The following is a 27,988-nucleotide window of genomic DNA, read 5'->3' on the forward strand; positions in this document are numbered from 1 at the left end:
TGATAGGAGGACCTCTGATATGAAGGGGAATCCTCTGATGTGATAGGAGGACCTCTGATGTGATAGGAGGACCTCTGATGTGATAGGAGGACCTCTGATATGAATGGGAGACCTCTGATGTGATGGGAGGACCTCTGATATGAATGGGGGTCCCTCTGATGTGATAGGAGGACCCCTGATATGAATAGGGGACCTCTCATGTGATAAGAGGACCTCTGACATGAAGGGGAATCTCTGATGTGATAAGAGGACCTCTGACATGAAGGGGAATCTCTGATGTGATAGGAGGACCTCTGATGTGATGGGAGGACCTCTGACACGATAGGAGTATGTATGACGTGATAGGAGGACCTCTGATGTGATGGGAGGACCTCTGACGTAAAGAGGGCTCCTCTGATGTGGTAGGAGGACCTTTGACGTGAAAGGGGGGACCTCAGAAGTGAAGTCATCAAGGTGGTTGTGTGCATCACCCCAGCCTCAGGTTTCTCGTTGATAAGTAACATTTAGGTCTCTTACATTTCAGACTGGGGGGGGGGCACAGGATTTCTTATTTTTTTAATGGGTGATACCACTGAACAGAGGTTGAAGAACGCCGGTCCATGGTTGGGATGCCACCATGCTGGGCTAAGTGGTGGAAACCCACCGACTGTATGAGCAGCTTTCCCTTCCTCTTATCCTTTTCAGGAATTATTCGCCATGACACGTTACCTTTCCTCCTTCCTCTTCCGTTGGGGGTGGGGAGTTCTCTCTGGATTCTGGTTGGGGGGCGTCGCTCTCCTCGGGGTTATCAAACTGAAGAAGGATTTCTTGTTCGGAATCATTGCCCCCCTCGTATGCGTTCTCCAATTCAGCTACTGGGGGCAACGCAAGAAATGTTATAGATGTAAAAAAAAAAAAAATAAAATGTAAGGAAAAATTTATTTAATTTAAATAAAAAAAGTTTTAATTTTAAACTAATAATTCTAATTAATCTAATTAAATTAAAAAAGATAAGTATCCATTTTAAATAATTTAAATACAAAATTAACTTCATTTTTAATAAAAAAAGTTTTCATTTTAAAACTAATAATTTTAATGAAGCATTCATCTAATTTTACAAAAAAAAAAAAAAGTATTCATTTGAAATCATTTAATGAAAAATTAATTTAATTAAAAAAAAAAGTTCTCGTTTTAAACGAATAATTCTAATGAAGCATTAATCTAATTTAATTCAAAAAAGCTACAGTTAGTATCCATTTTAAATAATTTTAATAAAAAATTTACTTAATTTTAAATAAAAAAAAGTTTTCATTTTAAACTAATCATTTTAATGAAGCATTAATCTAATTTTAAATAAAAACGATAAGTATTCATTTTAAATAATTGTAATGAAAAATTAATTTCATTTTAAATTAAAAAAAGTTTTCATTTTAAACTAAAATTTTTAATGAAGCATTAATCTAATTTTGAATAAAAAAGATAAGTATTCATTTTAAATAATTTTAATGAAAAATTATTTTCATTTTAAATAAAAAAAAGTTTTCATTTTAATGTTAAACTAATAATTTTAATGAAAGCATTTTTCTAATTTTAATAAAAAAGAGATAACTATTAATTTTTAATAATTTTAACAAAAAATACATTTTATTTTAAGTAAAAAAGTTTTAATTTTAAACTAATATTATACATTTTAATTTAAAATAAATAATTTTAATGAAGCATCAATTGCATTTTGAATTAAATTATACATTTTAATTTAAAATAAATAATTTTAATGAAGCATCAATTGCATTTTAAATAAAAATATATGTTTTTTATTTAAAAAAAAATAATTTTAATAAAACATCAATTGCATTTTAAATATATATATACCTTTTTATTTTAAATAAATAGTTTTGATAAAACATCAATTGCTTTTAAATAAAAATATACATTTTATTTTAAATATATAATTTTAATGAAGCATCAATTGCATTTTGAATATTATGATACATTTTAATTTTAAAATAAATAATTTTAATGAAGCATCAATTGCATTTTAAATAAAAATATATACGTTTTTATTTTAAATAAATAATTTTAATAAAACATTAATTTAGGTTTAAATAAAATGTACGTTTTAATTTTAATTAAATAATTAAAAAAAAAAAAAAGTTTCAATGAAGCATATATAAATATCATCAAAAATCGGTTCGAAAACGTACTCACATCTTTGAAGCCGCCGTCGAATTCTTCTCAGGGTGAGAGGCTCGCGGACTTTTAGGTCCGAATAACGCTTTTGGATTTCTCGCTTGGTCCTGCTCTTCCCGAAGATTTTCAGCAGCCGGTTCGAGAGCTCGGTCATGATTTGGCTTTTTTTTTTGTAAACGTTTGGGGGAGCGACCTCGTCGTATCCTTGCTCGTCAAGATATCGCACCATTTCAATGAGCTCCTCAAGGCTGAAGGCCTCTCTCCTCGGCATCCTATCTACAAAAACAATGAACATTTCCTACATCAGCTCTGGAGAGTGGCCAACGTTTCCAAATCAGCTCTGGAGAGCTGCCGAAAGTTAAGCCATTCCGTAGTTTGAGGATTCCTGCATTAGGCATTACTGATGAGTCCTTACAGGTTAGGGATCTGAGTTCATCGCCTCACTCCTATCGTAGTGCGTCAATTATTCCATTGACCATCCAATGGCCAAAAAAAGAAGAAGATACCTTGACTATAGATTCATTGTAGCTTCAATTCCAGGTGGCTTTTTTTTTGAAGGAAAAGAAGATCTAATGTGCAGGACGGGTATCAGAACAGGGAGGTGACCATTATCAACCTATCATTGGCTAATATCCCTCAGCTCCTACCCTACTCTGGACCAATCAGTGTGCAGTAACAGATCAGAGATAAGAGAAGAATATATTATGGGTCACCTGTGCTGATCTCTGTAGAAGTGTCCTCCTCTATGAATGTCCTCGTCATTCCAGCCTCCTCCGTATATTGCTGATCATCCCTCACATACGTCTCTTCTACTTCACCCTCAACTTTCATCTTCATCAGATCTTCACCCTAAACCAACAGAATGGCAGAAAATAACATCTGTAACATAGAAGTATTTATGATGTGAGATCACATAGAAAATATCATCTTGTAGAGTCCACACATCGTCTTCACATGTCAGAGTGTTCAATCACTTTATGTTCCCGACCCTCAACTCCACCCACCTGATGATGGTGAGGGATGGTGTGACCTTCCTGTGTGGAATCCCGGGAATACAGAGGACGGAGACATCTCTCTGGTGGGTTCCCATTACTGGATCCATCCACCTGATCATGGTAAGGGAAGATGGGATCATCCCGTGTGGAATCCCGAGAATACAGAGGATGGAGACATCTCTCTGGTGGGTTTCTGTTTCTAGGTAGCTCCAACGTAATGTCCTCGTAGAGATCCTTGTGTCTTTCAGAAAGCTCCTTCATCACACCATACTCATCATACTCCTCGTTGTACTCTTCTTTAATAACAATATTATAATCTCCGAGGATTCCACTCTAAATATATAATACAACATTAATTGCAAAAAAACATGCTTGTGTATAAATCACGACTACCAGTGATCGTTAGTCATCTACCTGATGATGGTGAGGGATGGTGTGACCTTCCTGTGTGGAATTTCGGGAATACAGAGGACGGGGACATCTCTCTGGTGGGTTCCCATTACTGGATCCATCTGTAGGAAACACACACACTGGCTGAATACATTGTTTCTATGTGTTTATCAGTTGCTCTCTCCTTTACAACAAAGTCTCCTCTTACCCAGTGATGTGAGGAGCGGCTGATTCTCCATCATGACGTCCTTGTAGAGATCCTTGTGTCCTTCTAAATACTCCCACTCCTCCATGGAGAAATAGACAGTGACATCCTGACACCTTATAGGAACCTGACACACACAATGATACAGTCACCATCCAGACACATCCCTTGTCTGTTACTGGATAATGTCCCAGAATTCCCTGGTCATGTATGTTTCTGAAGAAGACTTCAGCCAGCATCTGAGTTTGGTTTTCCTTTACTGTGTCCCATACCCTGCCCTGTGTTGAAGAGAAGACGATCAATGGGAGGAACCACAGAGCTCTGTGGAGGACCAGGAGATCGGCAAACCCTGGACGTGTCGGTTTTTTAAGAAGACTTTAGTCAGAATCGGAGCTTCGATCAGAGAGGTAAGAATTTACCTTTCTTTACAGAGAAAGGTTTTATTCGGGATTGACGTTTGGTCAAACTTTTCGTATATTCTAGTATTTTCAGCTCTAGAAGGGAAATACAGTAGTCTAAAGTCTGATGATAAATTAAGAGGAATATATTTTGGGCAGATAAATAGTATATTTATTTGTCTGTGTGCACATCTGACTGAAAAGTAGGCCATTTAAAAAGGGGAAAAAGAGAAAGAGAAATTTGGTTCCCAAAAATGGTCACTCACGAGAACTATAATAAAATAACATCTTATTACCTCCTCTGCTGTCAGTTCCTGCAATGTCTTCTCTCTACATCTTCCTATCTCACCTTTCACCCAGAACTTCCTGTCTGTATCTTTACTTACTTCCTGTCTGTACCTGACATCACTTCCTGTCTTCCATAGAGATTTCCTGTCTGGGTAAAAGTGGGATCAGCACCTTGTGAAGCCCAGAGGAACTGAAGCCCCCGAAAAACGTCTCGTAGTGTGAACACGGCCTTGTGATAAGGGTTGCCACCTCATCCCTTTAAACCAGGACACATATTAATCACACAGGTTCTGAGGCTAATATAATGAATACGGCCTTCCTTTCAGTAGACCATAGAGACTTCCTGTTTGGGTACAAGTGATTGATGGCCTTGTGGAGCTCAGAGCAACTGTGGCCCAAAGAAACGTCTCGTAGTGGGAACACGGCCTTGTGCTGTGTGTATGTACTGTATATCCGTATAGATGGGGTCATCTCCACCCCCACCAAGAGAGGTTTAAATATATTTCTGCTAATTAGCCTCTAATTTGCCATGTAGAGGCAAAAGTTACTCGATATTATGGGGAATGTTGAGGAAAATAATGAATTGAATCCATTTTTGAATAAGGTAGTAACATAGCAAAATGTGGAAAATGCAAATAGCTGTGAATACTTTCAGAATGCACTGTACATACCAGGCCCTTTGGATCTGCAATGAGGCCTGGTATGGATTGTTGGGGGGACCCTATGCTTTTTTCCTTGATTTTTGCATGGGGTTCCCACCTAAATCCATAAAGAGGAATCTCATGCAAAAATCAAGTAAAAAAAGCATAGGGTTCCCCCCAGAAATCCATACCAGGCCCCCTATTTGACCATGCAACCTGAACAGCTAGGAACAGGGGGAGGAGCTTGCCCCCACCATCCCAAACTCCACTAGGTCACATGCCCTCAACATGGGGGATACCTTAGCCACGGTGGACCTCCTGGCAAAGCACCTTGTCTTCAGGTTAATAAGGACAAGGGCTTCTTCTCCACAACCCTGGCCTGGTGGTTGTGGGGGGTCTATGGGTAAGGAAGGGGGTGATGGAGATTTCAGAATCTGAAAAAAAAACAATGGGGTCCCCAGACACCAGAATTATTATCATTCGCAACATAAATGGTAATAGTAAAAAAAAAAATCACAGAACGTTTTTGAGAGGTACTGAGAAAAAGCAAAAAAGATCCTGCAATGTACTACCAGCATCAACCATATCGTCCAACGATTTTGATCCATGTCAATCATGATGCCTGCCAAAGAATATAACTGCTTCCCACCGACACAAGGTTACCGCAATAACTGCCCACCTGCTTCTGACAGCTCTGCCGGGTGAAAGCCTATATATACAAAGCGGTGGGATCTCCTAAGAGAGGTCACTGATACTATTTGGACATGACTATATTTGGTGAAGGACGGATTACATTTTTTACGTGACCTGGTAGGATTCAAGAGGGGAAGCCACACCCTCCACTCCCCCCTTTTGCTGGCCAGACAGGTTGCATGCTCAGATAAGGTTTATTTTAGATTTTTGGGGGGAACCTTACTCTCTCTCTTATGGAAAGGTTCTATCATGGATTTTGGAGGGAAACACACTGGGCTGTTTGGATTCATAATGATCCTCTTGTTTAGAGGGACACGGGACATAGAAAAGGTGGAGGGGGGTTTCTCTATGTTAGATGTGATGTGAAAGTGAGGTAGAAAGATGATCTTGTGGTTGGTGTTCCAGAAACATGGCTTGACTCCTCACAAGACTGGGCTGTTTGTATTCATGCTGATCTTCTTGTTTAGAGGGAAACGGGACATAGTAAAGATGGAGGGGGGTTTCTTTATGTTAGATGTGATGTGAAAGTGAGGTAGAAAGATGATCTTGTGGTTGGTGTTCCAGAAACATGGCTTGACTCCTCACAAGACTGGGCTGTTAGTATTCATGCTGATCCTCTTGTTTCGAGGGACACGGGACATAGAAAAGGTGGAGGGGGGTTTCTCTATGTTAGGTGTGGTGTGAAAGTGAGGAAGAAAGATGATCTTGTGGTTGGAGATGTGGTTGGTGTTCCAGAAACACGGCTTGACTTCTCACAAGACTGGGCTGTTTGTATTCATGCTGATCCTCTTGTTTAGAGAACAGGGGACATAGAAAAGATGGAGGGGGTTTCTCTATGTTAGATGTGATGTGAAAGTGAGGTAGAAAGATGATCTTGTGGTTGGAGATGTGGTTGGTGTTCCAGAAACAAGGGTTGACTCCTCACAAGACTGGGCTGTTTGTATTCATGCTGATCTTCTTGTTTAGAGGGACACAGGACATAGGAAAGATGGAGGGGGTCTCTTTATGTTAGATGTGATGTGAAAGTGAGGTAGAAAGATGATCTTGTGGTTGGAGATGTGGTTAATGTTCTGAAAACACGGATTGACTCCTCACAAGACTGAGCTGTTTGTATTCATGCTGATCTTCTTGTTTAGAGGGACACAGGACATAAAAAAGTTGGTGGGAGAGGTTTCTCTATGTTAGATGTAATGTGAAGGTGAAGAAGAAAGAGGATCTTGTGGTTGGAGATGTGGTTGGTGTTCCAGAAACAAGGCTTGACTCCTCACAAGACTGAGCTGTTTGTATTCATGCTGATCTTCTTGTTTAGAGGGACACAGGACATAAAAAAGTTGGTGGGAGAGGTTTCTCTATGTTAGATGTAATGTGAAGGTGAAGAAGAAAGAGGATCTTGTGGTTGGAGATGTGGTTGGTGTTCCAGAAACAAGGCTTGACTCCTCACAAGACTGGGCTGTTTGTATTCATGCTGATCCTCTTGTTTAGAGGGACACGGGACATAGAAAAGATGGAGGGGGGTTTCTCTATGTTAGATGGGATGTGAAAGTGAGGAAGGAAGAAAGATGATCTTGTGGTTGGAGGTGGTGATGGTGCGGAGGAAGACTTACGGGAGGAATGATAGATGGGTCTATGAACTGATGGACTTATCATTGGAGGCTATTACAGATGTCCTGAGATTTACGAGAAGGGGGAGAGACGGCTGTTCCAACAAGTACAAGCTGGTAAAACCAAACTATAAGATACAAGATTAAGACTAAAACTAAAACCTACAGGATGGACCTTACTTGTAGTGTTGGAAAAATGAATAAAGGAAAGGAAAAGAACATTTCATCATACAAATCTGAAGGCAAACTTTTATCAATCAACTTACAAAGAATATTGAGTTTAAGAAAATAAATATTTAATCTTCATTTTGTTCATGTACAAAAAAAAAGTGTAAATATATATTTGCATTTTTGTCACATAAATATAACATTTTAAATCAAGTAATTTCATTTTTTCCACTTTCACCCAGCAGGTGGCTCTCTCCAATCAACTGAAGCTTCCTGTGTAGGCTTATCTCCCCTTCTCTTCATCCACAAGCAATATCCTTCTCTCGCCATGTCATCATCCCTTTAGGCCTCTGCTGAAGATCAGGAGAAATCAGACTACACTCCTAGAGGGACCCAACCAGCAGTGACACCCCTCCTTATCTCTCCTAGAGGAACCCAACAAGCAGTGACACCCCTCCTTCTCTCTCCTAGAGGGACTCAACCAGCAGTGAAACCCACTCCTTCTCTCTCCTAGAGGAACCCAACCAGCAGTGACACCCCCTCCTTCTCCTCTCTCCTAGCCGAGTAATCCAGACAGAACTTTGAAGTCTTTAGTGATTTCTGATTTTCTTCTAAAGTGTTCCTTCCATTATAAAGATCAGAGGAGCTCTCAGCCACGTGTTTTCTGAGGTTTATATCAAGATAAGCTTCTTCCCAGTGTGAGATCTCTGATGTACGGCAAAATATGATCCATATAGAAGACATTTCCAGCAGTCAGGACACTAATACACCTTTGAGGGTTGTGTGGGTTTTCCGATGTGCGGAAAGACAAGACCTCTGTGAGAAACATTTTCCGCATTCAGGACAGGGATATGGCTTCTCACCATTGTGAGTTCTTTGATGTCTGAGAAGCGTTGCTTTCCGCACATAACATTTCCCGCACTCCGGACAGGAGAACAAATGTTTCAACGTATGGCATACCTGATGTTTAATAACATAGGACCTGCATAAAAAACGTTTTCCACACTCAGGACAGGGATACGGCTTCTCACCTGTGTGAGGGTTCTGATGTCTGACCAGTTGTGCTTTATATAGAAAACATGTACCGCACTCAGGACAGGAATGAAGTTCCCTCTGCTTGTGACTTCCCTGATGTATAAGAAGACCTAAATCAGAGCTAAAACTTTTCCCACATTCAGGACAGGAAAATATATTTTCCTCTTGAACTCCAGCACCATCCCTCACAGTACGAGGTTGCTCAGAGTCTGAGGGATTCCATGGTCTATCCACACTGTGAAGTCCACCATCCATAGTGGAGCTCATTGTCTTTTCTCCTCCACAATCTCCTGTGATGTCCTCATCTTCCATTTTACAACCTGGAGTGAGACAATCCTTTGAGGGTTTCTCCATGGCATGTCCTGGAAAAATATAAAAACATTGTCAATAGATCTGAGAGGGTTAGTTCACTTCCATCAAGATTCCATCTGGATCAGGTAGATATGAGTGAGCAGATGTTCTCTGTGGATGTCCCAACCAGCTGGGACTCTTCCCCTCTTCAGTCAAAGGGCCTTTGGTCCTCCTCCCAGATCACTTCTACATTTACACAGCCTTGTCAGAAGAGCAGGAACCAATGGGGACTGGGAGGTCCATGCTCTTTACACAACCCACAAGCCTAGGCACTGGGTCATGTGATCTCTGATAAACAAGAGGTTCAAAGTTTAGACTTGCAGGACCTTTACCATAGAACCAGTGACCAGAGACCTAGGCTTCTTTAACTTAGTTTCTGCCATACTCTGGCCCAATCAGTGAGCAGTAACAGAGCAGAGACAAGAGAAGAATATATTATGGGTCACCTGTGCTGATCTCTATAGGAGTGTCCTCCTCTATAAATGTCCTCATAATTCCAGCCTCCTCCGTATATTGCTGATCATCCCTCACAAACGTCTCTTTTACGTCACCCTCAACGTTCATGTTCATCAGATCTTCACCCTAAACCGAGAGAATGACAGAAAATAAAAGGTTTTCATACTTTTTGTATTCAAAAACAGCCTGATTATACTGCCGCCTACTAGAGGCTGAGACACTTGCAAACAGAAAAATCGTAAGCAATCCCCCATATAACCCCTCCAGTACCCAGCATGCCTTAGTTTTGTAGAAACTCAATACCAAAGGAAAGAGCAAAAAAACACAAAGGTTTAGGACCTGTGTCCTTCAATGGACTCCAAAAATCGGACTTTATGGTCTTTCTTGTCCATTGAGAGACTGTCAGGATGCACATTCCAGCAAACTAGATAACTCCTCTTGACGAACCTTTGGGCATAAGCTAAAACATATTCCCTTTCGTGAACATAAGAATTCAGCACAGGCTAATAAATATAGGCAAACTCGTGTGTGCACACGTGCCGTCGCACAATTTCGTGCGCGCTTGCGCACACCTGTGACAGATGCTGGCGCCAAACAGGCTATTTAGTGCTCAAGATCAGTCCTGCTTTGTCTTCAGCCTTCTGTGCAACGGTGATCCTGTGAACCTGAATCCTGCTTCCAGTTGCTGACCCGGCTTGTCTTGACCTTCCTCTGAACTCCACCTGCATCGACCTCGGCTTGACCCCTGACTTCTGCTTACATAGCTACATAGTAGGTGAGGTTGAATAAAGACAATAGTCCATCCAGTTCAACCGGTGTAGGTGTGTGTGGCCGTAATCATCTCACATACCCCTGAATGTTCTGATCCTTGAGATGTACGTCTAAGAGTCTTTTGAAAGCCACCATACTTCCCGCATAAACCATCTCTTGTGGTAGAGAATTCTACTTGCTCCTTTGGTTTCTATTCCAATGATCGGTTCCAGATCTCCTGACCACGTTCCTGTCTATACTCTGTACCCAATCCATCCCATCTGTGTATGACCCGGCGAGTCTGATTTGCTACTCTGCCTACTGTCGCCAGCACCTGCTGTCTGCCTACCTACCTACCTGCCTGCTGAAGCCATCTGGAGACTTCTCCTGCCCAGCGTGGACACCTGCCATGATTCTAGAAAGACTTACAGACACTTGTGCCACTCTGTACTCCTGTCTACACTATCAGGGGCCACCGAGTCAGAGGTGTAAGAGAGGCCTTCCTCATCATATCAGGCTCTGCTACCAGGTATGTGATAGAGACACAGGAATTCAGATACAATCACGATGTCCAAAAGCAGTCCAACCAAGGGGTGGACAACAGCCAGTGGTAGGCCCAAAAGGGACTGGGAACTCAGAACTATCAGAAAGAATAAGCTCCAACTCTGAACCAGAGGAGAAAAAGCGCACTTCGAAACAGGGGAAGCTGCCAATGACCAAGGCCAAAGAAAATCAACCTTACTACCACACTACGGACACCCAGGAAAATACAGAATCACACTCTTTGGAGGTCTGAGTCAAGATGGCCGCTCCAATCTCAAAGGATTTCAGTATCCAAAAGGACTGCTGTCCTCCCCAAAATGGCTGCTGGTAACCCATAGCCAGGGACAGGTATTCCTCAATGGGCTCCTGGTAGCCTGAAGAAGAAGCATAGTGCCACCTTCAGGTTGGAGGATAGGCTGCAGCCTCAACTTGCCTACACTCAGACCTGGACAGAAACGTTTACTGCCAAGGGTGGTGGCTCCACCTGAAGCAACATCGAATCTAAACCAGCAAGAGGCTGTAGAACCAAAAACCAACAAAACTGGTAAAACTATATCACGACCTGAGAGGAAGAAATAGACCAACAACATGAGGTGGTCAACGGGTTAAAAAACAGAGGGACAAGTTCTCAGGAAAACAAATCATCAGAGGGCATCTTAGACATAAGAACAGGTTCAAAAGAAAAAAACAGCCACCCTACCCCTAATATTCAGGGAAGGTTCCATAATAAGTTCTCATTTACACTTTCTTCAAAATGTGGCATTGGACACACTCTCTCAAAATGCTCGGAATGCCAAATCAAAGCCCCTCCCACTAATGGTAAAAAAAGAAGAAAAGAACCCTCTAGTTGGGATTTTTAAAAGGGCAAGAAGAAAACTAAAAAGCGTTTATGATAAAAAAAAAAAAAGTTATATTGATTCAATGTATCTAGGTTAAAACCAATATAGAAAAAGAAAATGGTCTCGTCTGTTGGGGATTAGGAGTTACTGAGGACAGCCATCTACGGGGCTCTAAAGGTGCTTTTCCACTGCATGGAACCGAACGGTTCGACTCGCTTTTGTGCTTTTCCACTGCATGGTAACGCATGGTACGGTGTAGGAACGGTTTGGTACGGTACGGCGGCGCTTTTCCACTACATGGAACTGAACGGCATGGCTCGCTTAAACAGTACCACCTCGGTTGTGGTTCCAAGAGGGCTGTACCGATACCATATCCCACAATCCTTTGCATGCAGCCTTGACTGTTTGTCACTACTAGCCACTGATTAGTCAGAGGATCGTTGTTATCCCACCCACTTACTATTAGTGGAAAAGCAAACCGTACCAAACTGTACCGAACCATTCCAACACCGTACCATGCAGTGGAAAACCAAACTGAGCCAAGCAGGGCCGAGTGGAGCCGAGCCGGTACTTGCAGTGGAAAAGTTCCATAAGCTTGAAGGATTTATGGTCTTCAAAAGGGTTTGACTTCAGTGGTCAAAAGAGCTGACCATCTACAGGGAAGATCATCTGAGCATTCCATAATTGGGATACCAGGAAAGTGCACTAGAGTGGCAACCAGGGCCAGCAATCCAAGAAGTAGCAGGATCCCAAAAAAGGCACTGCAGGGCTCGGTCCTTGTTAGAGAAGGAAAGAGCAGAAACTGTAGATCAGGGAGCTCCTCTGAAAGCGAGGGCATCTGAGGGGAACCAGGTGCAATGAAGAATTTAACAGTACCCAGAGAATTATCCAGAAGCAGGCAATAGGAGTCTGGATGGGGTACCACTCCAGAAGTCCCCTTCTGGAGAGGAACAAGACAAGGGGTCCCAGGATGCGTGGAATGCAGGAGAGCATGGGAAGATACAACAATCTGTGCAGAAGCACGAGAAGGGTAATGGGGGCAACTGAAGGAGGTGCCAGATACCAGGAGTTAGCCTATTGCTTTTTAAGGGGCTTGCTTAGGCCTGGTGGTCATTATCTTGTTGCCCTTAGGTTCAGAAGATTCCCAACAAGGTTGGAGAACCTAACAGTAAGGGCTACAGGCTTGGTGGTCATGGTCTTGTTTTACCTTAGCTTCTCCAACCTTGTTGGGAAACTTCTGAACTCAACAGTAAGAGCTACAGTCCTGGTGGTAATGGTCTTAATAACCTCAGGTTTTTCAACCTCGTTGGGAATCTTCTAAACCCAAAAGTCAGGGCTACAGGCATGGTGGTCAAGGTCGTGATGCCCCTAGGTTCTCCAACCTTGTTGGGAATCTTACAGGCTTGGTGTTCATTGTCTTTTTGCTCTCAGATTCTCCAACCATATTGAGAATTGTCTGAACCTAACACCCAGGGCTACAGTCATGGTGGTCATGGCCTTGTTACCCTCAGGTTTTTCAACCTCGTTGGGAATCTTCTAAATCCAACAGTCAGGGCTACAGGCATGGTGGTCAAGGTCTTGATGCCCCTAGGTTCCCCAACCTTGTTGGGAATCTTCCAAACTTAACAGTCAGGGCTACAGGCTTAGTGGTCATTGTCTTTTTGCCCTCAGATTCTCCTACCATATTAAGAATGGTCTGAACCCAGAAGCCAGGGCTACAGTCCTGGTGGTCATGGTCTTGTTAACCTCAGGTTTTTCAACCTCATTGGGAATCTTCTAAACCCAACAGTCAGGGCTACAGGCCTGGTGGTCATGGTCTTGTTTCCCTCAGGTTCTCCAACATTTTTGGGAATCTTCTGAACGTAACAGTCAGGGCTGCAGTCTTGGTGGTCATTGTCTTTTTGCCCTCAGATTCTCCAACCATATTGAGAATCGTCTGAACCCAACAGCCAGGGCTACAGTCCTAGTGGTCATGGTCTTGTTAACCTCAGGTTTTTCAACCTCGTTGGGAATCTTCTAAACCCAACAGTCAGGGCTACAGGCATGGTGGTCAAGATCTTGATGCCCCTAGGTTCCCCAGCCTTGTTGGGAATCTTCTGAACTTAGCTGTCAGGGCTACAGGCTTGGTGGTCATTGTCTTTTTGCCCTCAGATTCTCCAACCATATTAAGAATTGTCTGAACCCAGAAGCAAGGGCTACAGGCCTGGTGGCCATGGTCTTGTTACCCTCAGGTTCTCCAGCCTTGTTGGAAGTCAATAAACAAGAATAAGTGGAGGTGTGAAGGTATCGTTTATGTGGAAACTAGTAAGAGCGACTTATCTTGCTCCAAGTGAGTCTGTTATGGCTGAATAATAAGACTGCATTCTGGAAATGTAGAGTTTTGGCAATCCAGAGGGTGAGATAAGTGGGCTTGGCCAGTATTAACGAGGGGTGCGTCATATGTTAATCAGCCTCTTTTTAGAAATGATCATAATGTTATACATTTATAAATCCTGAGATGTAAACTATTAAGGACTTTTCTCTGCACCACATATTTGGGTTCAATAGACTTAGATCATTTTTTCGAGCACACAATGGTCTGGATTCTTCTACAACATTCATTGTAGGAAACATGTTTGTGTATAAATCATAACTACCAAATATCATTCATCGTCTACCTGATGAAGTCTTGCGTAGTTATGATCTTCCTGCCTGGAATGTCTTAGTCTCTCTGGTCGGTCTCTGTAGCTGGATGACTCCCCCATGATGTCCTGGTACAGATCTTTGTGTCCTTCTGGGAACGCCGACTCCTCCATCACCCCATTCTCCTCTTTTATCTCTTCTTTAACCTCAGCTGTAGGGACACTCAGGTTTCCACTCTGAATATAGAATAAAAATGACATCAATGGTAACAATGCAGATAATGTACAGATCCTAATGATACTATCAGTGATTGTTCTTCATCTACCTGATGATGGTGGGGGATGGTGTGACCTTCCTGTGTGGAATCCCGGGAATACAGAGGACGGGGACATCCCTCTGGTGGGTTCCTGGTATTAGGTGGCTTCATTGTGACATCCATGTGTCCTTCCGAAAACTCCTTCATCACTCCATACTCTACATCCTGCTCCATATGTTCCTCTTTAACAAGATTATCATCCCTGAGGTCTTCACTCTGAATATATAATAGGAAATTCATTGTAACAAACATGCTTGGGTTGTTATCGTAACTGCCAATAATTGTTCCTCACCTACCTGATGATGGTGAGGGATGGTGTGACCTTCCTGTGTGGAATCCCGGGAATACAGAGGACATCTCTCTGGTGGGTTTCTGTTTCTAGGTAGCTCCAACATAATGTCCTCGTAGAGATCCTTGTGTCTTTCAGAAAGCTCCTTCATCACTCCATACTCATCATACTCCTCTTTATACTCTTCTTTAATAACAATATTATAATCTCCCAGGATTGGTGGGGTTCTGTTACTAGGTGGCTCCATCATATTCTTGTGTCCATCTGAAGGTTCCTCCACCACATTATACACTTCATCCTCCTCCCCATACTCTTCTTGAATACCGATATTTATTCCCTTGATGTTTCCATTTAGGATATATAAGGCAACATTCATTGTAACACACGCGCTTGTATAAAACTCATAACTACCAATAAATGTTCATCATCTACCTGATCATGTTGTTCATGGTCCTCCTCTTCAAGTGTGTCCATCATGACGTCCTTGTAGAGATCCTTGTGTCCTTCTAAATACTCCCACTCCTCCATGGAGAAATAGACAGTGACATCCTGACACCTTATAGGAACCTGACACACACAATGATACAGTCACCATCCAGACACATCCCTTGTCTGTTACTGGATAATGTCCCAGAATTTCCAGCACCGCTCACCTCTCCTGTCAGCAGCTCCATCATCTTCTTGGTGACTTCTAGAATCTTCTCCATGTTGTGTCTCTCAGGTTTTAGTGAGTCACATGGAGGCACTGTGATGGTCATATGATCACCTGACTTCAGAATAAGAAAACTCTGTATTGGGAGAACCAATAGGAATATCATGTTAGAATCCCAGAATCCTCCTCACCTCTCTGGTCAGGTCTGTGTTTTATTAACCACTTGCCGACTGCCGCACGACTATTTACGTCGGCAGTCAGCCCCTCACAGGCAGAGTGACGTAGATCTACGTCGCTAGCCTGTGAGGGTCTAGGGAGCGAGCGCGCTCCCCCGGAGGCGCGCTCCCGCATGGTCACGGACCCCCCCCCTGTGCGTGTGACCGGCGGACATCACTCGGTGATCGTCGGTGCAGAGGGAGAAAGGCAGGCGGCTGATGTAAACAAGCCGCCTGTCATTCTACCCTGTGTAGAAACAGTGATCATACGGTTCTACTATGTAGGACCGTTGATCACTGTTCCTACACCTCAAGCCACAGCCAATCACAGTTAGAATCACACCCCTAGGGACACACACAGCCCCTCCCTCTCAAAAAAAGTTAACCCCTTAACTGCCAGTGTAATTTTGCAGTAACAGTGCATATGTATAGCACTGATTACTGTAGAAATGTCACTGGTAACCCCAAAAGTGTCAAAAATGTCAGTCAAGGGTCCGATCTGTTCGCCGCAATGTCGCAGTACCGCAAAAAAAAAAAAAAAAAAAAAAAAAAAATCGCAGATCGCTGCCATTACGTGTTAAAAAAAAAAACAACAAAAATGACAAAAATCTTTCCCTTGGTTAGTAAACGCGATAACCTTTGCGCAAACCAATCAAAATACGCTTTTTGCGATTTTTTTACCAAACATATGTAGCAGAAAACAAAATTGGCCGAAATTGTTAAAAAATTTTGATTTTTACATTTTTTTGGGGGAATTTCGTATAAAAAAATGTGAAACATATTGCTATTTTTGCAAAATTGTTGCTCTTTTTTTGTTTATAGCGCGTGATCAAAAAAAATCGCACAGGTGATCAAATACCACCAAAAGAAAGCTCTGTTTGTGGGAAAAAAAAGGACGTCAAATTCGTTTTAGGTACAGCGTCGCCCGACCGCGCAATTGTCCGTTAAAATCACGCAGTGCCGAATCGCAAAATAGGCCCTGGTCAGGAAGGGGGTAAAATCTTCCGGGGCTTAAGTGGTTAATAGAGATAAGAGTGATGTCATGTGACCTCCCATAATCCTCCTCACCTCTCCGGTCAGCAGGTAGATGATCTCCAGGGTGAGGTTTAGTATCTTCTCAGTCATGTCACTCCGATCCTCCTCCATCCCTATTCATGTGATCTATGAAGGTTTCTGTGTTGATGGATAGCAGATAATTATCTGGTCTGTATTGGTTTTACAATATTACGAAGCAAACGTTAATGTAAAGCCAATAGTAGGAGATAATAAAACTCAGTTCTGCCCATTTTTGAAGTGGACCAGGAGGTCGGCACTTCCCGGTCGTGTCGGTTCCTGAAGAAGACCTCGGCCGGCATCGGAGCTCCGTTCAGAGAGGTAAGAATTTACCTTTACATGGAAAACTTTATTTGGGTTTGACGTTTGGTCAAACTTTTCTTGTATACTAGAATTGTTTTGTTAAATACATGAAATCATCTGAAATACGGAGAGCGATAGAAACACTTTAGGCAGATAAATAGAATACTGATTTGTCTGTGTGTAGATCAGACTGAAAAGAAGGACATTTAAAGGGAATCTATGGACAGAACAATTTGGTTCCTAATAATAGACGGTGATGTGAGATAAGATCAAATAATATCTTTTTTACCTCCTCTGCTGCCAGTTCCGGCAATGTCTCCTCTCGGCTTCCTCCTCTCTCACCTCTCGCCCAGAACTTCCTGTAATTTTAAATTCTTAACTGACATCACTTCCTGTATTCCATAGAGACTTCCTGTCTGGCTAGAAGTGAGACCACCACCTTGTGGAGCTCAGAGCAACTGCAGTTCCAGGAAACGTCCCGTAATGTGAACACGGCCTTGTCGTTAGGGTTGCCACCTCATCCCTTTAAACTAGGACACATATTAACCACTTTACCACCGGAGGATTTTGCTGTCTTACGTCCAGGCCACTTTTTGCGATTCGGCACTGTGCGAATTTAACTGACAATTGCGCAGTCATGCAACGCCGTACCCAAACTAAATTTACGTCCTTTTTTTCCCACAAACAGAGCTTTCTTTTGGTGGTATTTGATCACCTGTGCGATTTTTACTTTTTGCGCTATAAACAAAAAAAGAGCGACAATTTTGAAAAAAATAATATTTTTCACATTTTTTTATATGAAATTCCCCCCCCCCAAAAATGTAAAAATCAAAATTTTTTATCATTTTAGGCCAATTTGTTTTCTGCTACATATTTTTGGTAAAAAAAAATCGCAATAAGCGTATTTTGATTGGTTTGCGCAAAAGTTATTGCATTTACTAACTAAGTGAAAGATTTTTGTTATTTTTGGTGTTTTTTTTTTTTTAACGAGTAATGGCGGCTATCTGCGATTTTTTTTGCAGGACTGCGACATTGCGGAGGACAGATCGGACCCTTGACTGACACTTTTGGGGGTACCAGTGACATTACTACAGTAATCAGTGCTATACATATGCACTGTTACTGTAAAAATGACACTGGCAGGGAAGGGGTTAATTTTATTGGAGAGGGAGGGGTTAATGTATGCCTGGTGCTTACTAACGTGTGTGGGGGGAGGTGACTGAGTGACAAAGGGACAGATCTCAGGTTCAGCTATGCTGAACCCTGCAATCTGACCCTGTCTGTCACTTAGGAGATCCGCCCGCTTTGTTTACACAGGCGGGCGGATCTCCACACTCAATTCCCCCGACGATCGGGGAAGAGCGGCGGTGACCACCGCCGCTCCTCCCCTGGCCCGACTCCCGCTGTGACTGAATGCAGCGGGAGCGAGCCTCCGGCGGCGCGCACGCGCCGCCCACAAGGGGAGGAGTCCAGCGACGTAGGTCTACGTCGCTGGACGGGAACGAGACACTTTGCCGCAGTACGCTAAATGTGAGCGGTCGGCAAGTGGTTAATCACACAGGTTCTGAGGCTGATATAATGCACATCAAGCACTAAGTGAGTTTAATTACCACCTTAATAAGCCACAGAACCTGTATAATTAATATGTGTCCTCAGGGCTTTTTTCAGCTGGAACTTGTTAGAACCAAAGCCCCGTACACACGAGTCGAAATTCGGCCGGAATTTTCGTCCGACGACCGATCTGCCGATTTTCGGCTTGTTAGTATGATGCTTCCGACAACCGACTTCGACTTTTCGGCCAAAAAAATCCTGGTGTGCAGGCTATATAATTTTTGTCGACCATCAAAACACGTCCGATTTTCGTCTCAAGACTAGGCACGCTCAGAGATGAAAGAACACAAAGAAAGCAATCCAACACATGACATCACTTCTGAAGTAGAATTCTGTCGTGCGGGAAAATTCGTGTGCAGTCTAGAGCACATTCCAACCAACAGACACCACTTTGGACAAAAGACGGACGACCGGTCAGCGGAAATTTTTTGCGTGTTCACCACCTCAGGCTCTCTGCACCCTGCTCACCACTATCACTTATAAACACAGAGTCGTGGTTGAGTTCCTGCACCTTTTTTCCTTTTTTCTAAAAAAAAAAAAAAAAAGCCCTGTGTGTCCTGGTTTAAAGGGATGAGGTGGAAACCCTACGTTGTGCTGTCTGTGTATATGCACTGTATATCCTTATAGATTGGGTCCTCTCCACTCCCACCAATGAGGGTATAAATAATTTTCTAGGGATGAGCGAAGGGATTTGGGTTCAGTTGATTTTGCAGTGAAAGTACTGATTTTGTCGAAGTCATGTTGTAATTACCCTTTAATTTGCCAAATAGGCAAAAGTTGCTTGAAAAGAACTCTCTACCATGATAAATAATTTTCCCACGTTGCTTTGCAAGACCCGTGACACTCCTGAATCCACCCCTAGAAACCAATCATTGACTGTAGGCCAGTTGCCTAGATGTACATTAGATAGTTAGTGGCTTGGCCATGCTGAGGTGGGGGAGGGGAGAGTAAAGCCTCGTACACACGCAACGAATTTCCGCCGACCGGTCGTCCGTCTTTTGTCCAGAGTGGTGTCTGTTGGTTGGAATGTGCTCTAGACCGCACACGAATTTTCCTGTACGACAGAATTCTGCTTCAGAAGTGATGTCATGTGTTGGATTGCTTTCTTTGTGTTCTTTCATCTCTGAGCATGCCTAGTCTTGCTCATAAGATTTTTCCCCATCGAAATCTGTACTAATGAGACGAAAATCGGACGTGTTTTGACGGTCGGCAAAAATTATATAGCCTGCACACCAGGATTTTTTCGGCCGAAAAGTCGGAGTCGGTTGTCGGAAACACCATACTAACAAGCCAAAAATCGGCAGATTGGTCGTCGGACGAAATTTCCCGGCCGAATTTCTACTCGTGTGTACGGGGCTTTAATGTGTGTGTGCTGTAGTTCCTGGGATTTTTGGATTCAGCTTACTCACCAGTGATATAAATATGGGAGAAGGCTGGGTTTGGGCTCTTGGCTCTCTCTTCGGGTGGGCCACATTGGAAAGGACATACAGTAGCTGCTGTGCCTTGCAGTCCTTTGGAGGCACCGGGGTTCCAAAGAACAACCAAGACATTGAGAACGCTAGAATGAACTACCACCTTTCTGAGGTACACCTGGTAGTTACTGTTCATGTTGGACTGTACTGTGAAGCTCCTTAGTAAAGTTGCATCAGCTGTTCTGAGCCTGCTCTGAAGTTATTTAGAGGGGTGCATGTTGGTTCTGGCGTATCGAAAGAACTACGGTCTGTAAAGCACATGTGGGGTAGGAAGCTCAGCTACTACAAAAGGTCTTCTCGGCAAGTCAAGCAAGAGTGTAGCACTAGTATAAGTCACAGGACAACCAGTCATTAGGTGAGAGTGAAAGGTCCTCTGGGGGTCGATGTTCTGGCTCCCTCCCTAGCGTTTGGTTTCCAGTATAGCAACTGGAGCCGAACCCGCGTTACGTTGACCATGTTCGCATGGGTACCAGAGTGAAGTAGTCAACAATGGCATACATGAGGTCTGCGCTAGGTGCAAGGCGGGACCCCATTTTGTTATTAGGAGTGAGGGAACAGTTACGCTGGACTGGTGACGTGGGCACGGGCTCAGCAGCATCCCTCCTAATGCAACATGCAGGCAACAGTGTGTAGTGACACAGGACAGCATTTTTCAGAGGAACTCTGTATTTTATTACTGCACACAGTGTTACGGCTCATCTCAATGTCAGGGAACTGCCCTAATGTTACTTTCACATGACCGCAGTCTCTGCCTGGTCCTGGGTATTGGTGAGCGCATTCATGGCAAAGGGTACCCCCACATGCAGGGCAAGTAGGCCCCACCAACAGTGATTATCCATTCCCCTCTGTTAATAACCCAACTTCCTGCCTTTACCCCCTTTTGTGCATACCTTCCACCTTTGGAACTTGAGAATTGGGGACACTTTAGGAAGAGTGACCTGCGGTGTGCATAAGATGCTGATGTTTGTCTCTGCCCTTCCGATTTGTTTCCCAAGATCCTGTATCCCAATTCGGCTTCTAAGGTGCTGCAGTCTGACTCTGCTGACCCCCTGCTACCCAGCCTGACTACAATGACTCTCCATCTTCTGCCCAGCCTTACTTCCCTGACTCTGCTAACTTTGCCTTCTGCCCAGCCTGACTCCTCTGATTCTCCACCTGCTGCCGAGCCTGACTCTGCTGATTCTCCATCTGCTGCCCATCTGGACCTCACAAACATAAGCTGTCAAAACTAACTCCTCTTACTCTCTGTCTGCTGATCAGCCCAATTCAGCTGACTCTCTGCCTGCTGCCCAGCCTTACTCAACCATCTGCTCAGCCTAACTTCACTGACTCTCCACCTGCTGCCAAATCTTAAGCCTTGTACACACGCAACGAATTTCCGCCGACCGGTCGTCCGTCTTTTGTCCAGAGTGCGTGTCTGTTTTGTTGGAATGTGCTCTAGACTGCACACAAATTTTCCCGTACGACAGAATTCTATTTTAAGTGATGTCATGTGTTGGATTGCTTGGTATGTGTTCTTTCATCTCTGAGCATGCCTAGTCTTGCTCATAAGATTTTTCCCCGTCGAAATTTGTACTAATGAGACGAAAATCGGACGTGTGTTGACGGAGGACAACAATTTTAATGCCTGCACATCAGGATTTTGTCAGCCGAAAAGTCGGAGTCGGCTGTCGAAAGCACCATACTAACAAGCCGAAAATCGGCAGATCGGTCGTCGGACGAAATTTCCCGGGCCACATTTCTTATCGTGTGTACGGGGCTTTACTCCTCTTACTTATTGTCTGCTGCCCATTCTGATTCCACTGACTTTCTGCCTTCCACTCAGCCTGACTGTCCACTTGCTGCTTAGCCACCCTTTGCCTGCTGCCCAAGGAAAAACCCTACATGAAAGCAGGCAGCCAGCCCAATCAGCACATAAAGGAGCGGGAATGCTGGCTGATGGCACATGACCATATCTGAACAACGTCATTGACCAGATATGACCGCGCAGCTATGATGTCACCAGCATCTCTGTCCCTAGGTTAACTGTGAGGCAGAGAATTCCAGGGCTGGTGGCCAGCTTCAGGTGGTAGTTGTAAGTTCTAGAATGTGTGATTTAAACCCATAAATTGAGTGATATTGTGAATGCTTTTCATGCATAGTATATGACTTGGTATAAGAAAAAAGGTTTTGGGTGTTCATGCTGAGCTTTCATTATCGTTCAATCTACATGGAATAAAAAGTCCTAACCCCTTTATTACCATGATATGTCTTTAAGTGGTGGCTTGGAAGAAGGTTCTTTACCCAGAGACATTTGTAAACACTATTGGGTAAAGCACCATAGGGCAACCTCTTCACTGGCTAGAGGCAGTGTACTGAATCAGTCTGAGTGGCTCTCTACCTTGCAGTGCACTGAGTTGGTCTGAGTGGCTCTGTACTCTGCAGTGTACGGAGTCAATCCAAGAGGCTCTGTACTTTGCAATTGCTGTGATGGCCAATAAAAGTTATCACACCTGTAAAAATATTTATTGTTTATAATGGAGATCCCTCCCCCTACACCAACAACACAGGAAGGAGAGGAATCTGGAGTAACTTATGAACGGGAGATGAGTGAATCTGACGCAGCAGCTGCTCAACCAATCATTGGTTTTTACGAACTACGAGATCATTTTCTAACCCTTTCACCTCCCACCATTGGCTTTCTGTACACATGATTCTCAGGCTGTCTCTTTATGTGACCATATAATATTTTAGTGCACCATTGCCAAGTTCTATGTTTGAACCGCCTTGATACATCATGTTTTTTCATTTGCCAAAAATTGTGGCCAAAAAAAGGGGTGTCTACTTTCCAAAATGGGGCTTTTTTTTTTTTTTTTTTTACTGCCTTGGCCTTTTTACTTTATACACTATATTACCAAAAGTATTGGGACGCCTGCCTTTACACGCACATGAACTTTAATGGCATCCCAGTCTTAGTCCGTAGGGTTCAATATTGACTTGGCCCACCCTTTACAGCCTTAACAGCTTCAACTCTTCTGGGAAGGCTGTCCACAAGGTTTAGGAGTGTGTCTATGGGAATGTTTGACCATTCTTCCAGAAGTGCATTTGTGGAGTCAGGCACTGATGTTGGATGGTTGAGGTCAAGACTCTATGGATAATGTCCATGTATGATGAAGCTCCCACGGCATCCACTCTTCAGCCACCTGTTTTTGACATTGTACACTATACTGTCAAAAGTATTGGGACTCCTGCCTTTACAGTTTCCTTGCTTTGAAAACTGGTCCAAATCATTTGGTGGAGGGGGGATTATGGCATGGGGTTGTTTTTCAGGGGTTGGGCTTGGCCCCTCAGTTCCAGTGAAGGGCACTTTTAAGGCATTGGCATAATAAGACATTGGTATGTATATTGTATATCCTTATAGATGGGGTCATCTCCACTCCCACCCAGGGGGATATAAATATATTTCTGCTAGGGATGAGCTGAGGGAATTTGGTTCAGTTGATTTTGCAGTGAAATGACTGATTTTGCCAAATTTGTTATGTAATTAGCCTTTAATTTGTCACATAGGCAAAAGTCGCTTGAAAAGAATTCTCTATCATGCAAAAAATCTTCCTATGTAGCCTTCAAGACCCGTGACACCGCTAAATCCACCCTTAGTAACGAATCAGTGATTGTGGGCATTTTGCCTACAGGTGCATTCGATAGTGGCCAGCCCAGGCTGAGGTGGGGAGGGGAGAGTTAATGTGTGTGTGCTTCAGTTTCCAGGCTTTTTGGATCCAGCCTACTAGTGATATAAATATGGGAGAATGCTGGGTTCGGGCTCTCTCACATTCGGAGAGGATATGCCGTAGCTACTATGGACTGATGTGCCTCGCAGTTTGTCAGAGACATCAGGGTTCTGGAGAACAACCAAGACATGGAGAATGGACTACCACCTTTATGAGGTACGCATGGGCAGCCAATTCGAGGTAGTTAGGGATGTTATGACATTACTGTTCATGTTGCTCTTCAGTAAAGTTGCATCAACTGTTCTGAGCCTGGTCTGAAGTTATTAAACGGGGTGAATGTTGGTTCTGGCGTATCGAAAGAACCAGGGTCTGTAAAGCATGTGTGGGGTACTTTGGAGCTCTTCAGTAAAATTGCTCCAACTGTTGAGTCTGGTCTGAAGTTATTTAAAGTGGTGCATGTTGGTTCTGGCGTATCGAAAGAACCAGGGTCTGTAAAGCACATGTGGGGTATGTTGGAGCTCTTTAGTAAAGCTGCTTCAACTGTTGAGCCTGGTCTGAAGTTATTTAACGGAATGAATGTTGGTTCTGGCGTATCAAAAGAACCAGGGTCTGTAAAGCACGTGTGGGGTACGTTGGAGCTCTTCAGTAAAGTTGCTTCAACTGTTGAGCCTGGTCTGAAGTTATTTAACGGAGTGAATGTTGGTTCTGGCGTATCGAAAAAAACAGGGTCTGTAAAGCACGTGTGGGGTACGTTGGAGCTCTTTAGTAAAGTTGCTTCCACTGGTAAGCCTGGTCTGAAGTTATTTAAAGGGGTGAATGTTGGTTTTGGCGTATCAAAAAGAACCAGGGTCTGTAAAGCACGTGTGGGGTACATTGGAGCTTTTCAGTAAAGTTGTTTAAACTGTTGAGCCTGTTCTGAAGTTATTTAACGGGGTGAATGTTGGTTCTGGCGTATCGAAAGAACCAGGGTCTGTAAAGCACGTGTGGGGTACTTTTGTGCTCTTTAATAAAGTTTTCTTCAACTGTTGAGCCTGGACTGAAGTTATTTAAAGGGGTTCATGTTGGTTCTGGTATATCAAAAGAACCAGGGTCTGTAAAGCACATGTGGGGTATGAAGCATTCAGTCTGACGAAGGAGCTAGGAGGCCCCAAAACATGTTGCCGCTCACTTCACCACCCACTGTGTGACATCATCACGGTTAGACGCTGGTTGGTCGCGCTCTCTTCCGGCTTGCATTCCTGCCTGGTCACGGCTGGCCACTGCACACAGTTGCACCGTTCTCTCCTCCTGTGACAGCCCAATCTCCACACTGTGCTGACGTCTCCGGACTTCCCATCTTGGGGCTTACTCCACTCCTGGAGTCTCAGAGCTGCCCACCCACAAGGCTAACACCATACAGAGATAAGCTTTTGTCAGCTCACTAGGATTCAGCAGGAAGCAGACCCCGATACATCTACAGGATCCACGGGATTGTCATCTGGCACATCCGGAAGAGGAGAATGAACCTTGCTAGCCCAATCTCCACACTGTGTGAGTGAAATCCATTTTATTACATGTGTTTTAAGAATAAACAGATACACTAAGATTCTGAGCCTTCCTGTTTTTTTATCCTTCATTTACTAGGTGTATGAAGCTCAACTACTACAAAAGGTCTTCTCCGCAAGTCAAACAAGAGAAGCAGTGTAGCACTAACCAAGCACTAATACAAGTCACAAAGCAACCAGTCGTTAGGCGATGTACCTAGTAATGGTGACGGGTCCTCCAGTAGCGAGGGGGGTCGATGTTCTGGCTCCCTCCCTAGTGGTTTCTGCATATGACATACAGTCAGGTCCATAAATATTGGGACATCGACACAATTCTAATCTTTTTGACTCTATACACCACCACAATGAATTTGAAATGAAACAAACAAGATGACTTTCAGCTTTAATTTGAGGGTATTTACATCCAAATCAGGTGAACGGTGTAGGAATTACAACAGTTTGTATATGTGCCTCCCACTTTTTAAGGGACCAAAAGTAATGGGACAGATTAACAATCATAAATCAAACTTTCACGTTTTAATACTTGGTTGCAAATCCTTTGCAGCCAATTACAGCCTGAAGTCTGGAACGCATAGACATCACCAGACGCTGGGTTTCATCCCTGGTGATGATATGCCAGGCCTCTACTGCAACTGTCTTCAGTTCCTGCTTGTTCTTGGGGAATTTTCCCTTCAGTTTTGTCTTCAGCAAGTGAAATGCATGCTCAATCGGATCCAGGTCAGGTGATTGACTTGGCCATTGCATAACATTCCACTTCTTTCCCTTAAAAAACTCTTTGGTTGCTTTCGCAGTATGCTTCGGGTCATTGTCCATCTGCACTGTGAAGCGCCGTCCAATGAGTTCTGAAGCATTTGGCTGAATATGAGCAGATAATATTGCCCGAAACACTTCAGAATTCATCCTGCTGCTTTTGTCAGCAGTCACATCATCAATAAATACAAGAGAACCAGTTCCATTGGCAGCCATACATGCCCACGCCATGACACTACCACCACCATGCTTCACTGATGAGGTGGTATGCTTTGGATCATGAGCAGTTCCTTTCCTTCTCCATACTCTTCTCTTCCCATCACTCTGGTACAAGTTGATCTTGGTCTCATCTGTCCATAGGATGTTGTTCCAGAACTGTGAAGGCTTTTTTAGATGTTGTTTGGGAAACTCTAATCTGGCCTTCCTGTTTTTGAAGCTCACCAATGGTTTACATCTTGTGGTGAACCCTCTGTATTCACTCTGGTGAAGTCTTCTCTTGATTGTTGACTTTGACACACATACACCTACCTCCTGGAGAGTGTTCTTGATCTGACACACATACACCTACCTCCTGGAGGGTGTTCTCGATCTGGCCAACTGTTGTGAAGGGTGTTTTCGTCACCATGGAAAGAATTCTTTGGTCATCCACCACATTTGTTTTCCGTGGTCTTCCGGGTCTTTTGATGTTGCTGAGCTCACCGGTGCGTTCTTTCTTTTTAAGGATGTTCCAAACAGTTGATTTGGCCACACCTAATGTTTTTGCTATCTCTCTGATGGGTTTGTTTTGTTTTTGTCAGCCTAATGATGGCTTGCTTCACTGATAGTGACAGCTCTTTGGATCTCATATTCAGAGTTGACAGCAACAGATTCCAAATGCAAATAGCACACTTGAAATGAACTCTGGACCTTTTATCTGCTCCTTGTAAATGGGATAATGAGGGAATAACACACACCTGGCCATGGAACAGCTGAGCAGCCAATTGTCCCATTACTTTTGGTCCCTTAAAAAGTGGGAGGCACATATACAAACTGTTGTAATTCCTGCACCGTTCACCTGATTTGGAGGTAAATACCCTCAAATTAAAGCTGAAAGTCTGCAGTTAAAGCACATTTTGTTGGTTCATTTAAAATAAATTGTGTTGGTGTATACAGCCAAAAAGATTAGAATTGTGTCCATGTCTCAATATTTATGGACCTGACTGTATCTGATGTTTATTATCATGACGAAAAACATTTCCCGCAGTCAGGACAGCAATATGGCTTCTCGTCCGTGTGACACTTCTAATGCGCATTAAGACCGAACATTTGTGAAAAACATTTTCCGCAGGAATACGGCTTCTACCGTATGTGAGATCTTTTTATGTCTATTAAGCTCTGATTTATCGCTATAACATATATATATATATATATATATATATATATACAGTGGGTACGGAAAGTATTCAGACCCCCTTAAATTTTTCACTCTTTGTTATATTGCAGCCATTTGCTAAAATCATTTAAGTTCATTCTTCTTCCTCATGAATGTACACATAGCACCCCATACTGACAGAAAAACACAGAATTGTTGACATTGTTGCAGATTTATTAAAAAAGAAAAACTGAAATATCACATGGTCCTAAGTATTCAGACCCTTTGCGCAGTATTTAGTAGAAGCCCCCTTTTGATCTAATACAGCCAGGAGTCTTTTTGGGAAAGATGCAACAAGTCTTTCACACCTGGATTTGGGGATCCTCTGCCATTCCTCCTTGCAGATCCTCTCCAGTTCTGTCAGGTTGGATGGTAAACGTTGGTGGACAGCCATTTTTAGGTCTCTCCAGAGATGCTCAATTGGGTTTAAGTCAGGGCTCTGGCTGGGCCATTCAAGAACAGTCACGGAGTTGTTGTGAAGCCACTCCTTCATTATTTTAGCTGTGTGCTTAGGGTCATTG

The 27,988-nt window shown here is 43.3% G+C and overlaps 4 protein-coding genes and 1 pseudogene across 6 annotated transcripts in view; all 5 read right to left on the reverse strand.

The window, feature by feature from the left end:
• Positions 1-14,625, reverse strand: part of LOC309562730 — a 45,805-nt pseudogene extending 31,180 nt beyond the window's left edge. The window contains exons 1-2 of the transcript XR_014226227.1: positions 14,470-14,625; positions 2,883-3,018 (exon numbers count right to left, since the gene is read on the reverse strand). The product of XR_014226227.1 is annotated as an uncharacterized misc_RNA (transcript). The remainder of the gene's footprint in view (positions 1-2,882; positions 3,019-14,469) is intronic.
• The window catches only part of LOC309562622 (uncharacterized protein), a gene marked incomplete at its 3' end in the record, with an annotated part of 500,517 nt that overhangs the window by 225,041 nt on the left and 247,488 nt on the right, over positions 1-27,988 (reverse strand). The window contains exon 8 of the mRNA XM_082266875.1: positions 3,174-3,497. Coding sequence (XP_082123001.1) covers positions 3,174-3,497 — 324 coding nt within the window. The remainder of the gene's footprint in view (positions 1-3,173; positions 3,498-27,988) is intronic.
• LOC309562780 (uncharacterized protein) overlaps positions 1-27,988 on the reverse strand; it is a 215,418-nt gene that overhangs the window by 180,982 nt on the left and 6,448 nt on the right. The window lies entirely within an intron of this gene.
• Positions 1-27,988, reverse strand: part of LOC309562773 (uncharacterized protein) — a 94,037-nt gene that overhangs the window by 31,279 nt on the left and 34,770 nt on the right. The window lies entirely within an intron of this gene.
• The window catches only part of LOC309562850 (uncharacterized protein), a gene marked incomplete at its 5' end in the record, with an annotated part of 71,299 nt that overhangs the window by 5,183 nt on the left and 38,128 nt on the right, over positions 1-27,988 (reverse strand). For both annotated transcript variants that reach the window (XM_082267167.1, XM_082267168.1), the window contains 2 exons: positions 709-854; positions 2,188-2,445. In XM_082267167.1, the coding sequence (XP_082123293.1) occupies positions 709-854; positions 2,188-2,445 (404 nt within the window). The remainder of the gene's footprint in view (positions 1-708; positions 855-2,187; positions 2,446-27,988) is intronic.

The sequence above is a fragment of the Pelophylax lessonae genome (assembly GCF_965119305.1).
Source record: "Pelophylax lessonae genome assembly, chromosome: 9".
Taxonomy (NCBI): Eukaryota; Metazoa; Chordata; class Amphibia; order Anura; family Ranidae; genus Pelophylax; species Pelophylax lessonae.